This window comes from Periplaneta americana, chromosome 16, assembly GCF_040183065.1.
Source record: "Periplaneta americana isolate PAMFEO1 chromosome 16, P.americana_PAMFEO1_priV1, whole genome shotgun sequence".
NCBI lineage: Eukaryota > Metazoa > Arthropoda > Insecta > Blattodea > Blattidae > Periplaneta > Periplaneta americana.
Genome location: NC_091132.1, coordinates 156,518,403 through 156,535,467, shown reverse-complemented (window position 1 = coordinate 156,535,467; position 17,065 = coordinate 156,518,403). Strand labels below are relative to the sequence as shown.

Here is a 17,065-nt window from a genome sequence, read left to right as displayed (position 1 = left end):
CTGGCGTAAGAAGTAATCATAGAATTCAGAGCATCTCAAATTCTTGAAATTAAAGTTCACATAATTACACAACTTGTACCCTTCACAAAATGTATCAACAACCGGTTCCTTTCAATTGTCTATTGAGCTGAAATCACTGAAAAAAAAAAAAAAAACCTTTCGATAATTGCATTATGTGTGGAGGAACAGTAAGAAAATATTCTGTGAAGTTTACATATGTACTTGATACTATAGAAAATTGTTAAAATACCTTGAAAATACCTTGGATTTATAGTATGGAGTACTGAAAATTGGATGTAATTGCTGGGGAACTGTAGGAAATTCATATCTTATTTATATATATAAATAGTCGTGCGTGAATAAACAACACGACCATATTTCGTGATTGTGACATAATTTGAAGGAGAGAATGGAGTGGGTTTCAGTTTCGCCAACATAGTAATAATATTACACGCCTAATATAATCTATTCTCTCATATAATACTATACAGCTAACCTATCCTAACCTGTTACATAATTTTATCTAAAGAATTAATTTAAAATATTTAATTAATTTGTAAATTACCTACGTTTTAGGTTAAAAAACACTTTTTTAGATAAAACCTCTCCATATTGCTTCAGAAAAAAGTAAATCATTCAAAGAACAGCTGAATGATGAAATTAGAGTGGTCAACTGGGAAAATAAAAATTCCACTACATAACCTTGAAAATAAACTAAGTGTCCCCAGGTGCAACTTGTCCCTAGGTAGAATGTCTTTCCTTCGTTTGTCTTTCATATATGTAGTCGTCCTCACACAAGAATACTTACATACTGATATGAAATTATTATTTAGCAAGCATGCAAATTTTGATTTCTACATTCCATTTTCAGTTATGATGGACGTGATCAAGATGGAACCTGACATCGATCCACTGGCTACACAAAAAAGCGATGACATAGATATAGGAGAGGAGAAGCCTTTATCTGAGGTACATTGAGAGTAATATCTATTTATTTTCTGCAATATGATACAATAAATCTACCCTGCATGCTGCGCTATGGGGCTTTTCACACAGATTAGCCTATTTTACTATTAATTTCAGAATTGATATACTGTACGTACATTCATTGACACCAAGATTAATAAAAGAGGGGACAAACAGACATTGGTTTTTCGCGAAGAACTATGTATGTTGCATTACATCTAATAATTATGTTCTTTGCTTCCAGAAAGGAAATTTATTACACCCGAAAGTGATCAGAATAAAGACCGAATTTAAGGACAGCAGCTACGACACCAAATCAGAGATGACATTTGACGAAACTCCTGTGCCTATTGACTTTCCCATCGTGAAAACTGAAGCTAATGTGAGTAGATTGTATGAATTGAATTGATATTTAGTGTTGCCTCTGCTATTTTTCTGGTTGATGTGGCTGCTATAGGCATGGAATAGCATTGTTGACTCCCATGCTCTCCATTTCTTCGTGTTGTACTGCATTGTATTGTATTTATTAACATTCCATGGTATTTATACATGCTTACAGCTAGAATATGGAAGAAGTCAAAAAACTTAATACTATTATAAAGTCTTAATTTATAGTCACAGTCTAGATGAAATATATACTCTACTAGTCTACTAGTATAGTCTACTAGTACAACACGAAGTTTTAGTATCAAGTTCATGAAGTGTTATTGAATGTCATGAATTCACCTACAGAATAGAAGGCGTGAGAAATTAGGTACTTCTTTAATTTGACCCTAAATAATTTTTTGTTTTGAGTTTCATTTTTTATACCGATAGGGAGGCTATTAAAAATTTTTACTGCCATATAACGCACTCCTTTTTGATAGCATGATAGACTTGCCGATGGAGTATGAAAGTCATTTTTGTACGTGTATTTATGCTATGAACTGTTGAATTATTTACAAAGTTTTCACGATTACATACGAGGAAGATTATTAATGAAAAGATGTACTGACAAGCCATGGGCATTATTTGTAGTGTTTTGGAAATAGTCCACACGATTCCCTAGATTTGGCACCTACTATTATTCTAGTTACTCTTTTTTATAATAGAAAAATATTGTTACTATCTGTGGAATTCCCTGGAATATTATTCCAAAACTCATTACCGAGTGGAAGTATGCAAAGTATATTGCTTTTAAGGTATTCATATTTACAATCTTTTGCATAGATCTAATAGAAAAACATGCTGAATTTAGTTTGGGGGTCATTTCTTTAATATGATTTTTCCAATTTAACACATTATCGATTTTTAAGCCAAGAAATTTGGTTGTTGTTGTTTCTAATAGGGATCTATTATTAATTATTTCGCTAGAATGTTATCATCTTTCGTGAATATTTCCACCCAGTTTTTGTCGTTAAGACTGCGATGCTGCACGTTTTGTAAATCATATATACATTTTGACGATTTCATCCCCAGTGATTTTGCGATGTCCACTTTCAATTTAATTTACAATCCATTATGGAGAGACGTTCTGCCTCAGTAAATCCCTTAGTAACTGAGTAAACATGTGGGGGCATAGCCAGTCTCTTCCCATTATCAACTGACTCGTCTCCGTCTAATTCTCTATGCGTTAATGCTATAACCCAACTCGTCTCGGGTGTGTAAGAAGAGATGAAACCAGGTGAAAACAAAATATTCCCTCCCACTTTGTACAAATTTAGAACTGAGCACCCATTTTGCAGGTTGGTGTGGTTAAAAATTCTGTGTTTCGTGAGTAATATAGTGTCCATTTTATAAAAAATTCCATCAAAATATTAGAAGGAGTAAATTATTTTACACATCTCGGATACACATTATCTTTTTTCGATGAAGTAGACATTTCACAGAAAATTTCTAAATACACCAAAACAATGGGAATAATTAATAACATTATGAAACCTTCCCTAGTACAAAGGCATACTATAATTCGCCTATACAAGACCTTGGCGAGACCTGTACTTTGCTACGGCAGTGAGGCATGGACATTGAGGAAGAAAGATGAAAGGAGAATAACGGCTAATAAAATGAAATTTATGACATAATTATACAATGGGATATACGAAATGGGATCACAAACGCAATGAAGATGTAATGGAAGAATTACAACTAGAATCTATAATTAATCACGTAAAACATTATCAGACCAACTGGATAAATCATCTGCCTCACATGCTTAGAGATAGAATCCCAAAGTCATGCTCCACTAACGTCCAAACAGGAAGAGAGCTCTCGGTCGTGCAAACCGCTGGATTGAAAATTCAGCTGTGAGATTGCAACAGGCCATATAGCCTAATACTTGAAGGGAAGAAGAAGAAAAAAAAGAAAAGAAGAAGAAGTCATCAAGTAATGATATTTCTTCAAAATAAATAAAAATAACATGCTTAAAAATAAAGAAGGTCTCATTTTAACTGTAATTATACGACATTATTTGTACAAATTGCAGGCGTGAGTATTTCCCATTCTTATACTTGACCAGGTACTTTTCTGATAAATGCAACGTTTTGCGGCTATGAAGTGGATGTTTAAAAGGATCGTTTTTGCTGTTACACCTAACATATGTTTCTGATTGAAAGTCAAGTAGAGCTTTTATAAATGTGGCTGTGGAAGGATGTGGAGAGTAGAAAGCATTGACAAGGTATGGCTGAAAGAATTCACAAGTATTTGTTGATATGATGATATATTTAATGTCAACATTTACAACCATGTAATGTGGACCTCACAATTTTTGTATCCGGTGCCACAATTACATTCGTTACAGATATACCTTTTATAGACGCTCTTATACTTGACTTTCGACCCCATTTATATTGATCAGTATTCTCCCCTTAAATCCTAACAACTTAATTTAGATCATTCAAAATTTACACTTTTACGACTCCGTACATTTTCCGACACTTATATCATACACACACTGTTTCAAAAAAACTTGATACTAAAACGTACTATACCATTGTCCAATAAGTTCGTTAATATTACTGTTTCTTCTCTACATTTCATTTCCGATCTCACTAATTTTCTACATATTATACTTCGCTATTGTAGCTAGCCTCCCCCACCACACTCCTCACCTATTTTCATTATCTCTATCGTTTTACTTAACTCCTATTACACTTCTCTAATTCATTCACAATTGACACTTTATCACTCTGTTCTTGATTTTCAGATCACTTAGACTATATCGAGGACATCCTGTTTCTAATAATATTTGTTACTAAAACATATTACACCATTGTCAATATGCTCGATTTTTGTCTGTTTCATGCGTACCTTTCCTATTCCGATGTCACTAATTTTCTACATAATATACTTCGCCATCCTAGCTAGCCTCCTCCACCATACAGTACTCTTTACCCATTTTCATTAGCTCCATCGTCTTATCTACTTACAATTAAACTTCCTCTTCCACTCCTCTAATTTATATATCAATTTATTTGCTAAGTCCTTAGCCGTCTCTTCCTTACCTGGCTCTGGACCAGAAACATCCACTTCACCATTTTCTGTTATAAACTCATTCTTTTTCGTCACTTCACTTCTCACCATGTCAGCTCTTGCACTCACAGAAACACTTTCACTTCTCCTCTCGGCACTGACCTTCCTTCCCACTACTCTGGTTAAATCACTTCCCGAATCACTTGAATTTTTGCTCGTGTCACTAAACTTCATTGCCATTGTGGTACTTAAGCCGCTCTTGTCTGGTTTCTTCACATATGTTTTCTTCTTCTATATTCTTGATCTCAGCATTTCCTTGTTCTGTCTGCTTCCTCCGGCGCTATCTGCAATTCAGCTAATTCTTTGTCGCCTACACATACCTGGTCAATGATCTTGAATTCACAAGTCTTTGTACTTTTGGTCAGTGCAGCAGAAAAATCAGGCCATATTGTCAGTGGAAATGAAGAAAACGGAAACAAGTCATTGTTTGTCAAATAATCTTCAGATTTTGCCTATCTTTGATAATTCGGCGCGATTAGCAGCATATCGAAGACAAAACAAATTTCGACATCAGATGGATCTAAGTACACAAGTTTAAAACGCCACATCTGTCATGCCCAAATTTCATTATTTTCTTTATAGTCATTTGACATACCAAGATTCTAAATTTTCGCCCACCATGTCTTTGCCAAATGAAACCTACAGCTAATTATTTTTGCATAAGGTCATTCTTTGTTCATACATTGACAGCATTGTGAATCTACTACGACTGTGGTAGGGTCCAAAGACAAATATTATGTTTACTACTAAGGTCTGTTATTGCCAGAAAGCACTTCTTGTATGTATTTTTTTTTTCTTTTTTTTTTTATCACGAGAATTGTTTTGCCACGCTGACAAGATTTCACTCAGTTGCGAGTTGAGTTGGTACTGATACAGGAAATACAGAAACCCAAAATTACCGTAACATTAACAACCACACATTGCCATCTATCGCAGGGTTGCCAATAGCCGATGCATGAGAATTGATTTTCCCCGTGAACATTTCACTCAAGTCATGTATTCGTGTAGTCGATGCATGGAGATTGAAATTGGAAATATATTTAAGTTGGGGACGAGACTGATTCCTGGATTTACGAAACATATTTCAGCCAGGAACAAGACGGGTTGTCTATTTACAGACCGGGGACGAAGGCACTTCACTGACTTGTGGTTTGCACCTTGTTCAGGAAATACAGTTAATTATTTTCCTTCTGATTTTTCGTTTTAAATTCCTTTGTTAGCAAAATACTATATTATAGATTAGTAGCGGCTCGTAATAATATATTACGTGTGTTCACAATTTTGTGTTGTGAAACCAAAGAGAATTTGAAATTTTACATTTAGGCCTAGTATGAAATGTCATGATTACAATGTTTCACTATGGAAAAAACCGTATATGAGTTGAAAAAAAATGTAAATAATCATAAAAATAATAATAATAATAATAATAATAATAATAATAATAATAATAATACTTACTTACTTACTTACAAATGGCTTTTAAGGAACCCAAAGGTTCATTGCCGCCCTCACATAAGCCCACCGTCGGTCCCTATCCTGTGCAAGATTAATCCTGTCTCTACCATCACATCCCACCTCCCTCAAATCCATTTTAATATTATCCTCCCATCTACGTCTCGGCCTCCCTAAAGGTCTTTTTCCCTCCGGTCTCCCAACTAACACTCTATATGCATTTCTGGATTAGCCCATACGTGCTACATGCCCTGCCCATCTCAAACATCTGAATTTTAAATTCCTTATGTTAGGTGAAGAATACAATGCGTGCAGTTCTGTGTTGTGTAACTTTCTCCATTCTCCTGTAACTTCATCCCACTTAGCCCCAAATATTTTCCTAAGCACCTTATTCTCAAACACCCTTAACCTATGTTCCTCTCTCAGAGTGAGAGTCCAAGTTTCACAACCATACAGAAGAACCGGTAATATAACTGTTTTATAAATTCTAACTTTCAGATTTTTGGACAGCAGACTGGATGATAAGAGCTTCTCAACCGAATAATAACACGCATTTCCCATATTTATTCTGCGTTTAATTTCCTCCCGAGTGTCGCTCGTGGATTTATCGGCAGATCTCAGACCTCTCGTGACATTACTACAGATAGAAATAATATACTTCCATTGCTGAACAAACAGTGAAGTTAGCAGATCTCTGAACTCATATTACTTTGATATAAACGCACCGTATATGAAACTTGGAGCTCAAGATGAATTTACGACTTGCATACCAAGTGTAGTCACCATATTGATTTTTAAAGCATTTTTTTATCCCTTTAAAGAATATGTATGTGTGATCAGGGATATTAGTCGATGACATACTGATTGAAACAAAGTTTTCTGGAAAAGGGGCATATTAGCATTTTTTTTTTAATTATAGTCCGACATTGTGAGTTCCAAAATAATTTTGTTCCTTCAGTAAAATAATCGTAGAAAGTTGCATACGACTTAGAGTTTGGTAGTACCTCGTACAATTAGTGAAAATAGTCGTAAGCGTACGACTGTAGAATGTATGGCAACCCTGGATACAGTGTTCCGCTATTGAAATAAAGTAAGCTGAATGCCTGTGATTGGTTCATTCATAAATCACGTCAGCACAGTGCTCACGTAGCAGGAGGGTGCGAAAACTTAGCGATTTTGTCACAGTGTGATTTTTGTGTTCAGATGACTCTTGGTGCTTTCAAATGTTTCTCGTCACGAGTCGATAGATGTTTCTCTTTATCGCTTTTCTCCGAATTCAATTGTTACTTCAATGCTATACTTTGTATCAGCAATAATGATTAACATGGCAACTATACTAAAATCAAAACATGCTCTTTGCCGTGTTATGGCGTTGAGTGGGTCCGTAAACTCGCGCAAAAATGTTTATGAATGATTATGTGTATTATTCGTGGAAGAATGTAGTGAGTGCATTGTAGCTTGAGTATCAAGGAGTTGTCGACGTTAACGTGTTGACAGGGATGAAAATTGGTTAGATCTCAGTTCTGTTGTCCTTCAAGTCAATCTTCCGACTTGCAGTTGCCTTGACTCTGTAGTCCTCATAAGCTTATACCAGGTGTTGCAGACCAACCGTATCAGCCTTTTCTCTCGAAAACTATATGATACTATGTATGACTTGAGGCTTTCCCGGCATTTGATGTAGAATAACTCTTCTCGGGTTCTCAGCCAGGTGAGTTTGAGATTAGCTTCCATGCTTTCGACGGCTAGCTCTGCCATCTTCTTCAGGGACTCACCTGGCTGAGAACCCGAGAAGAGTTATTCTGTATGATACTAGTTGTTCATAAAAAAATTTTCATAACCAAAACCTATGTGGAGAATCGATTAGTGGTACAGGTAATGACACTTTCCATAATAAACCGTAAGTAGGGGTACCTGTGCTCAACTTCGAAATTTCAAATTATATCATGCGTCTTTTAAGCTACCATTGGAAACTACTTTTAAAAAGAAGCAACTTTTACTCAAACTTTTTTTCTCTAACTTATATTGTTTACTCACAAAGCAACAAAAATGATACCTTTTGAGAAATACTGTATGTTGTTTATGTACGTACACTCTTCATAGTAAGTGTTCAAAATGTACACCAACCTGTGCTAAACAATGTTCTGATCACCTCCTAACATTCGTGATTCCACTTCAGTACAGCTCAGAGACCCACAGGCTTATCTAATTCTTTGTTTTCCCTGGTCTCTAGTTGTTGAACGCATCTGGTAGACCATGTCTTTAATTCTCCCCCACAAGAAGACTTGCCATTTGACTCAGGGTTGCACCATAATACGTACCATAAAGCGGGGTGACTTTGAACGCCGAGGTGACTTTGAATGCCGAGGTGACTTTGAACAGTAATTTAGCGCCCTTCTAAATTAAATGCTGTACCCTATTGCGAAAAAACTGAACTTATTTATTGACAACTTAAACAGTTTTTTTCGCAATTGGCTACAGCATTTAATTTAGAAAGGAGCTAAATTACTGTTCAAAGTCACCTCAGCGTTCAAAGTCACCCCTCTTTACGGTACAGTGTTTACAATTCCGATAGACAAACTTTATTCATACCATATTCATCTCAGTCAGGAACTTGGGGGACATGACTTCCAGACTCGTGTTGAATTCTGCAACTGGTTTCTAAACACTGATTGTGAATTCGAGCTCTGAATTCTGTGGACTAATGAGGTAACTTTCAAAAGTAATGGTCAGGTGAATCTCTACAATGTCCGTTACTAATGTTCGGTTAATCCACACTGGCTACGCGAATTGGATTACCAGCACGTGTGGAGCCTCAACACATGATGTGGCCTCCTCGAACACCGAGTCATAGGACCATACTTTTTTGAGGAGAACGCATGCTTCCTCCGAAACATGCACCAGTTGCTTCCTGACGTTTCCCTTGCTCTTCGGTTAAGGATGTGGCTTCAGCAGGACGGCTGTATAGCTCACCTTTCACGCAGGGCCAGACGAGGTATTAACCAGTTATTTCCCTTACGATGGATTGGACGAGGAGGACCAGTAGCTTGGCCAGCCCGATCTCCTGACTTCGCTCCAAATTCTTATGGAAGAGAATTAAAGACATGTGCTACCAGGTGCGTCAAACAACTAGAGTATACATGAAACAAAGAACCAGAGAAGCCTGAGGGTCTCTCAGCTGTGCTGAAGTGCAATCACGGAAGTTAGGAGGTGACCAGAACATTGTTTAGCACAGGGTGTCGTACATTTTGAACACTTACTGTACATACCGTAAAATTGGGTAAAGTCAATCAGTGGGTGTAAAATCGATCATTTGCGATTTTTATTGAAAATTATATATTTTTTCATTTACTCGTTAAAATTTTGTTACGCTCACTTCATTGCCTTACATTGTAAATGTAAGCGAGAGGGACAACAAAAAGTCTGCGAATGCCAACTATGGGAACACAATGTAATTACCGTTGAAGTGACATTGTTATTTTCAACTTTTCCTCTTAAATGAAAACAAAGTCTTACAAACTCTAAATTATAGTCAGCAGTGAAAGGAGACAGGAAGTATACGTAAGTACTTTTCGTTGAGATTGTATCCTGAAATAATAGTTTTGCAGTTCGTAAATGTCAGTATTGAAACTTATTATTTTAAGAAAACTTGTACCTTTGTAGGGTTAAGTCGATCATGCCATCGACCTACTCGAAACAGATAGGACCAACAGGAAGAATAAATTGTTCACCGAAATACCTCCAACTAACACTTATAAACAGAAAAGTGTCATAGTATAGCTTATATTTATGGGATATTGGGGAAACAGGAAGACGAAACTATGGTGAATTTCTTGCGTAAGAGAAGCTCTGCCAAAGGAACATATTTTGTACACCTCTCTATATCTGACTATGGGAACAGTGTAGTTTCAAAAGTGACATGAGGAGGGGAAAATTTCAAATAACATCTGATATAAACCTAAACAATGTTGCATTGCATTTTAGATTATAATTGGAAGGGTGGTATTGCAATGTAAACTTTGAATTATTAAATCTTTGTTTGTTGGTATGTGAAGTATTAAAATGTGTTGTTATATTTTATAGGTTGGCATTCATAGTCACGATTGTACAGTGGAAACCTATAGGCCTAATTGTATCGAATAGTATGATCACAGTAACAAAAGATGCACTATATAAGGCTATAGGCATATATTGAAGATTATTATTGGTTTTTACACCCCTTATAACAAATAAAATGTATGTAATACACTTAATTTGTTTTTTTTTAAAACATTGACAGTGATCGCCTTTACTCCACAATGTTTTAAAATCGATCTTAAATTAGAAATTCAATGGTGATCGACTTTACCCTATTTGAGCAGGTAACTTCGATCACAAGTCAAATAAAAAAACAGTTTTTTATAGATTGTAATTCAATTCTTGTAACGTGTCTTCATTAGTGAAAGATATGACGACAAAATGCTATTTTCTGAGGAACTTCGCTCCATTGCATATCCCCAATATCAATAAAAAATTGCGAAATTTTGATCGACTTTACCCTCTTCTACGGTACATAAACAACATACTGCGTTTCTGAGAAGATACCACTTTTGTTGCTTTGCGACTAACAATAAAAGTTAGAAGTGAAAGTTGGTTCTTTTTAAAAGTAGTTTCCAATGGTACCATCAATGACCCATATTTTCATTTGAAATTTCCAAGTTGACCACAGGTACCCCAACTTTCTGTCTGTTACGGTAAATGGTAGTACCACAATCGATTTTTCACATAGGTTTTGGTTATCAAATTTTTTATGAACGTAGTTTTCGAGAAAAAAAGGCTGATACGAATGGACTGAAACACCTGGTATATGCAAATAAACCGCCATCGTTTCAATCACATATCGATCATAGAGTTGTGATTTTAGAACTAAATAGATTTTATTTCTGCATAATACCACACAGCCTATGCACGCTAGTTTAGAATGTCCTTTTTAGAAAAAGTCTATTTTTGCAGCGCCACTACAGCTATTGCGCGCACTACAACTTTACCACATCAAGTTCTGCTTCTCGTCTTCGCGGGATCATAGCTATACAATTTGAAATTTAAAAGTTACAGGCTTTCAGACCATTGTAGTCTCATTGTGCATAGGTTGTAGTTTAAATATCCCTGATTTTATCTTTTATTACTTACTAGCCATACCCGTGCGCTCCGCTGCACCCGTTAGAAATAAATATAAAGTAATTACATAATTAAAATAGGACGATTGATCCAGGGAACATTCGTGTTTGATAGAAGGATAAATCGTTTCATATGTTACTTAATTTAAATTGTATTTTAAAAAATTAAAATGCGATCATTTTGGACCAGAGAGGAATCACTGGTGCCATGACAATTCTTTAACATGTTTCTTAATTGTTATTACATGCAACCATAGTTTAATGAAGATTGACATATCATTTAGTTTTAATGTGTAAACATTATATTACTTGCTATACGTTTCCATTGAATTATGGTAATAACTTAACTTTAACCCTTCCTTTTTCCGTCTTCAGTAAATGGCGCTTGGCCTACTATAGTTCTGAACCCTTCAAATAACTTAAATAGTGTTACAGCATATATAATGATATGTAGTTATATTTATTTCTTTCGAAAATGTAAGAATTCACGATCTGGTATGTATCATTGCCGTGGAATGAATAAATGTGTTTTTTCTTCCTACTCAAAAATTTTATATTTTGCACATAGGAGTTACTGCAGGAACAACAACGCTATGATCTGAGGCGGTGGTGAAAATGTATTGTATTCTTGCAAATCTAGTCTTTTAGGTAAGGCTCCCTGTAAAGCAGATTTGAATAATTTCAAGGGAAAAATATTTCCGGGGCCGGGTATCGATCCCGGGACCTCTGGTTGAACGTACCAGCGCTCTGCCAACTGAGCTACCCGGGAACTCCACCCGACACTGTCTCAACTTTTCCCTTCATATCCACGCAACTCGCGTGGGCTGACGAAGCGCCAGAGACCCACATCGATATTTGCATAATATATACGTCACTGTGTACGTGAACAGAAAACCACAATTCCAAGTCACACAGAGTTGTGTGCATTCGATGTGGGTCTCTGGCGTCTCGTCAGCCCATTCGAGTTGTGTGGATATAAGTGGAAAAATTGAGACGGTGTCGGGTGGAGTTCCTGGGTAGCTCAGTCGGTAGAGCGCTGGTACGTTCAGTCAGATATCGCGGGATCGATACCCAGGCCCGGAACATTTTCCCCCTTGAAATTATTCAAGTAGTACGTTGTTGGTTAAAAAGAGATAGTTAATCTCCTTGGCTATTGTTCAGCATTTATCAGAGCGGGCCCGATTTTCAATCCTAGTGGGGATAAGTTATCTGGTTGAGGTATTTTCAGGGGTTTTCCCTCAACTTGTGACGTGTTCTCTTATGCTACGTACAGTTGGGCTTCTTCAGGACTACTGGCCATCAGGCACTGCTTTTAGAGGAAGGGTTTATGGGAGAATAATATTGATATTTAGTGCATTCTTTTACTTCTGAAAAGACTCATTTTTAGAAAGAGAAACTTGAATTTGCTTTTCGCTATTCCATTCACGTGTACACAATGTTGACCGACTGCAAGAATAAAGATATCACGTGTTCGCAATATGGCTGCTATACTCTTTTAAAAAACTTTTTCCTTACCTTAATGTGTGCAATAAGGTGCTATGTACAAGGTGCAACGAAGTATACAGACACATGTGCTTACGGAAGAATATATAACAGACAGAGAACTTTTCAGAAAGAATATAAAACAATCTTAATAGAAGTTACTTTCAAAATTTGTACTGTGTTTGAAAATTATTGTGTACTATATCTGTTTTCTTTTAATCGAAGAAAACCTCAGTAGTGAAGAAACTACCAAATAAATAAAACTGTCAAATAATGTCAATATCCACGTTGCCAGAGATTTGTGTTCATCTCCGCTCCTAGTGGCAGAGTTCAGCTCGTAGGGACATTTTCGACGTGCTGACACTGGCGGCATCTTGCAAGATAACGGAAGCAACGGTTCACACTATGTTCGCTTTCTAATTGCCTGTTGGCTGCATGTCAGTTTTTTAATTTTTTATCTTTGAAACTATAGCGACAATTTATTACGGATTCAGGAAGGGACTATAATCGACCACTTGCAAATTTATTTGTGAAGCCACAGGCGTGGCTCGGCAGAAGCGCGTTTGGCTGCTGATCCGGAGTTGTGCTCGGGCGTGGATTCGAGTCCCTGTTGCGCTGATTACCTGGTTGTGTTATTTCCGAGGTTTTCTCGAACCGTAAGGAGAATGTCAGGTAATCTATTTCGAATCCTCGGTTTCATCACGCTTAATACCATCTATCACCAATCCCATCGACGCTAAATGGCCTAGTAGTTGATACATTGTCGTTAAATAACGATGCACTCCCTCTGCCCCATAATAATTGTCCGGTACGCCGAAATGGTATTACAATAATTACAGACGACGGGGCAAATGAGAAGTGCAGGCATGAGGAGAAGCGCAGTAGATCAGTGCACAAGGTTATCAAAATGAAATAGAGCAACTGCACGTTTCCAGTATTCGTTGCATAGATGTGGTTTTCATAAGACTATTTATATTTCGCTGTTGCAATTTAAGTATTAATAAAGTAAGAAGACTAATAATTAAGTAAACATAAATAAAAGCAATATCAAATAGACGTATATAACCCACCGCTTGCAGACACAATCCAGCAAATTACCAAGACGCTCTGAAAAAAACAGACCGATGTTAGTTGAAGGCCTATTTCTCTTACAGTTATATTGCTATGTATAGAAGAGTGAGAAAATAATCTTTGTCATTACTTTACATTGTATTATTTTTCTACCTGATAGTTTGTTCTTAGTGCGAACAACAACTTCAACAGCAAATTGGTTTTTAGACTTCGTGTCCTGATTAGATTCACCTACCCGGAAATATGTGAATCCCTTATGTAGATGTTGGTTGGGCATAAATAGCACTTTAAAAACAATAAAATCCAGAATATAGTGGCATGTAATTGTCTGCTAAACAAACCTTGGATAAGCTTCAGAATATGACTGCCTTCTTTCTTCTCTACTCACCAAAAATTCCAACCTTGTGCACACAAAATAAATTGGCACAGAAAAGTGCCTTTTGTATAGACATGACAAGGCACATTCGACAAACACAGTACAATTTTTAGTACCTATTTTAAGGTAATTGTCAGTGAGGGAACCATATACTGAAGTTTTCCCGCATTATTTAACTTACAATAGTAAAAACAATATTTAGTGTACGTCTAAATATATGATTAGGCCTATATAATATCTCAATATGTAATACTGAATGCGTTATAAAAACATTAGCAATCACATTAGCATTATGATTATATAGATATAGACTGAGGAACTATATGACACTTTTTAACCAATATAGTATTACATCTTCATGTCATTGCATGTATATTTCAATTCCACAAGGATTTTATTCTCTACCTATTAGGCCTAGATCTACTTATTCTGGATGTAATTTGCATTAAGGAACAATAGTTTTCTCACATGTTGTGAACTGAGCCGAGTACGCTTTTCAGTAACAAGTGAACCAGCTTTCGAATAGATCCGTTCACATGGCACTGAAGTTGCCACCATCTGGAATCTTTCTCTTACTAACTTTGCCAGAGTGGGGTAGGTATGGCAGTGCTGTCTCCACCACAAGCAAGGATCATCATTTCTTGGTAGAAGACCATCTTCTATGAACCGTTGTACCACTGCTATGGCTCCTGACATTGCACTGCCTAGAATTAGGGCAATATAACTTTGATTATTATATGTGTAAAAATGTTACAGTTTACACTCTACAGAATAGAAGGTCATGCTTATTATCTCAATTTTTTGTATCACAAGAATAACTTGCTCATCAGATACTCAGAAAAACTGGTGAACTTATGTGAATAATATAAATAGATACCTATATCTGTTTCATTTACCTTGTGGCTGGACTGTTGCAACTTCTTTGTCGAAGTCTTCTCATACTGAAAATCCACTTCCATCCACTGCATAGAAGGTTTGTTGAGTGACTTCTGGTCTGCTGTGTCTTTCCTGGTTCAACTTTGTTGTGACTAGTTCAATTACATGTTTTTTAATTGAGTCGCCAGCAATTTGATCTGAGAAACCAATCATTTTAAATCTCGGATCAAGAAATGTACACATGGCAAGTGTTCTGCTATATTCTATGGATTGAAATCTTTCGGAAATTCCTTTCAGTAAAGATTGCAGAACAGTTTCCACAGTAGAATTGGATTTTTCATTTTGCAACTTCTTGCACACTGCTGCAAGTCCTCGTGTAAGGACAATGACTTGACTTCCTGTTGCATAATTTTCCCCACTTTGTTTCCTAGTAACCTCTTCAAATAGCTTGAGAATTTTGCATAGGTCTCTACAAATATCCCATTCTTTTTCTGTAAGCACAGGCAGGTCCTTATTTATTAATGCGATCGTTGCCTTTAGTGGCTCCTCCAATTCCACGAGGCGCTGCAGCATGTACAAGGTAGAGTTCCACCTTGTTACAACATCTTGTAATAGTTTCTTAGGAACTCCTACTCGTGGGTTCCTTTGATATGTGAATAATTTCTCAGTGGCACTACTACTTCTCTTAAAATGGGCAACAATAGTTTTAATTATTTCCTGCAATTGTTTTATTTCCTGCAGTGCTTCTTGCACGATCAAATTTAATGTATGGGCATAGAACCCAAACTGTTTCCACTTAAGTTCATTTATTACTGCATTTTTTATATTTGCTGCGTTATCTGTAACTACAATTGAAACTTTGTCTGACAAATTAATTCTGTCTGTGATTTTCTTTATTGTAGCTGCAAGATTAGAGCTCGTATGAGGTCCATTCATTTGGCTACATTCAAAAAGTACAGAGTCTAGCTGTAACTTTTCATTTATATAATGTGCAGTTAAAGTTATGTAACTCTCATTGTTTTTCGATGTCCAGCAGTCAGTTGTAAGGCAAACGTTTCGTGCTGAACTTACTTTTTCCAAGACAACATTTTTACATTGTTCTTATGCTGCTGGTAAAAGAGTAGTAGTTATGGCTTTTCTGGTGGGCAGCTGGTAAGATGGATTTAGCGCTCTAATTAACTCTACAAATCCACGATCTTCAACAATTGAAAAGCGTTGAAAGTCAAGAAAGAACAGCTTTAGCAGAATTGTGTTCAGTTTCTTCTTTTGCGTTTCACTGATTTTCCTAGCCACAAATGAAGAAATACTTGACTGTCTTGGTGGTGAATGGATGCTGAGGATGGTGTTGCAGTGTGACTAGAAGATGCTGCTGACTCACCTTGAGCTGATACTGGTATGGAGGACGGTGCTCCGATGTGAGTGAATGTTGCTGCTGGCTCATCTGGATCGTCTGTTGTTATTTCAGTTGAACTATGAGAACTTGCTTTAGATATCTGTAGATTAATGATAGGATGCTTTCTTTCGATATGTATTTTCAAATTCGTGACAGAAGATCTATAACATAACTTCTTACTGCAAATATCACATTGTGCAATTTTTTCTGTATCATTCACTGAAGTGAAAAATGACCAAATTGGACTAGTTTTACTTCTTTTTGCGCGTGAACTCATTCCCTTATTTAAATTTAATAAAACATATGATTAATTATAAATATTATAATACTGTAGCTGGTAATTTAACTGCTAAGAATAATATTGTACTGTATATTCAAATAACTCACACACTGCAAGCTTTTTATCACTACTGCAACGTACGAAATGATTTGGAATACCTTTGTCTTGTAGGGTATTGCATGATTCCCCGCGAATTTCTTTATCTGTACCCAATAATTTATTTTCGCGGTATTAATTAATATTGTTAATGGGGAGGGAATGAAAGAGATTAGTTAGATTGAATTTCGCGGCCTACGAGATCGATGTATCGTTTTCAAGCAGAGGTCGAAACTAGCGCCAGAAGCAAAGTATGTAACGTTTTACATTATGTTGCATGAAACTGTTTTATGAACCTGTTACAAAGAACAAGATGTTTCGTGGAACCAAAGAGTATAGAAAGCAACTTTAATCTTTTTGGAACAGTTGGAACCAAAGACGTTTTATAGTTTAACCTAGACTCACTACGA

At 36.3% G+C, this 17,065-nt stretch overlaps 1 protein-coding gene across 7 annotated transcripts in view; it reads left to right on the top strand.

Moving 5' to 3' along the window:
• Positions 1-17,065, top strand: part of LOC138691509 (zinc finger protein 233-like) — a 33,759-nt gene that overhangs the window by 383 nt on the left and 16,311 nt on the right. For 6 of the 7 annotated variants that reach the window (XM_069813489.1, XM_069813487.1, XM_069813488.1 and 3 more), the window contains exons 2-3: positions 872-969; positions 1,211-1,348. In XM_069813489.1, the coding sequence (XP_069669590.1) occupies positions 874-969; positions 1,211-1,348 (234 nt within the window). In that variant the 5' untranslated portion in view covers positions 872-873. Of the gene's footprint in view, positions 1-871; positions 981-1,210; positions 1,349-17,065 lie in introns of all 7 variants that reach the window. The other variant, XM_069813490.1, reaches the window with a different exon arrangement.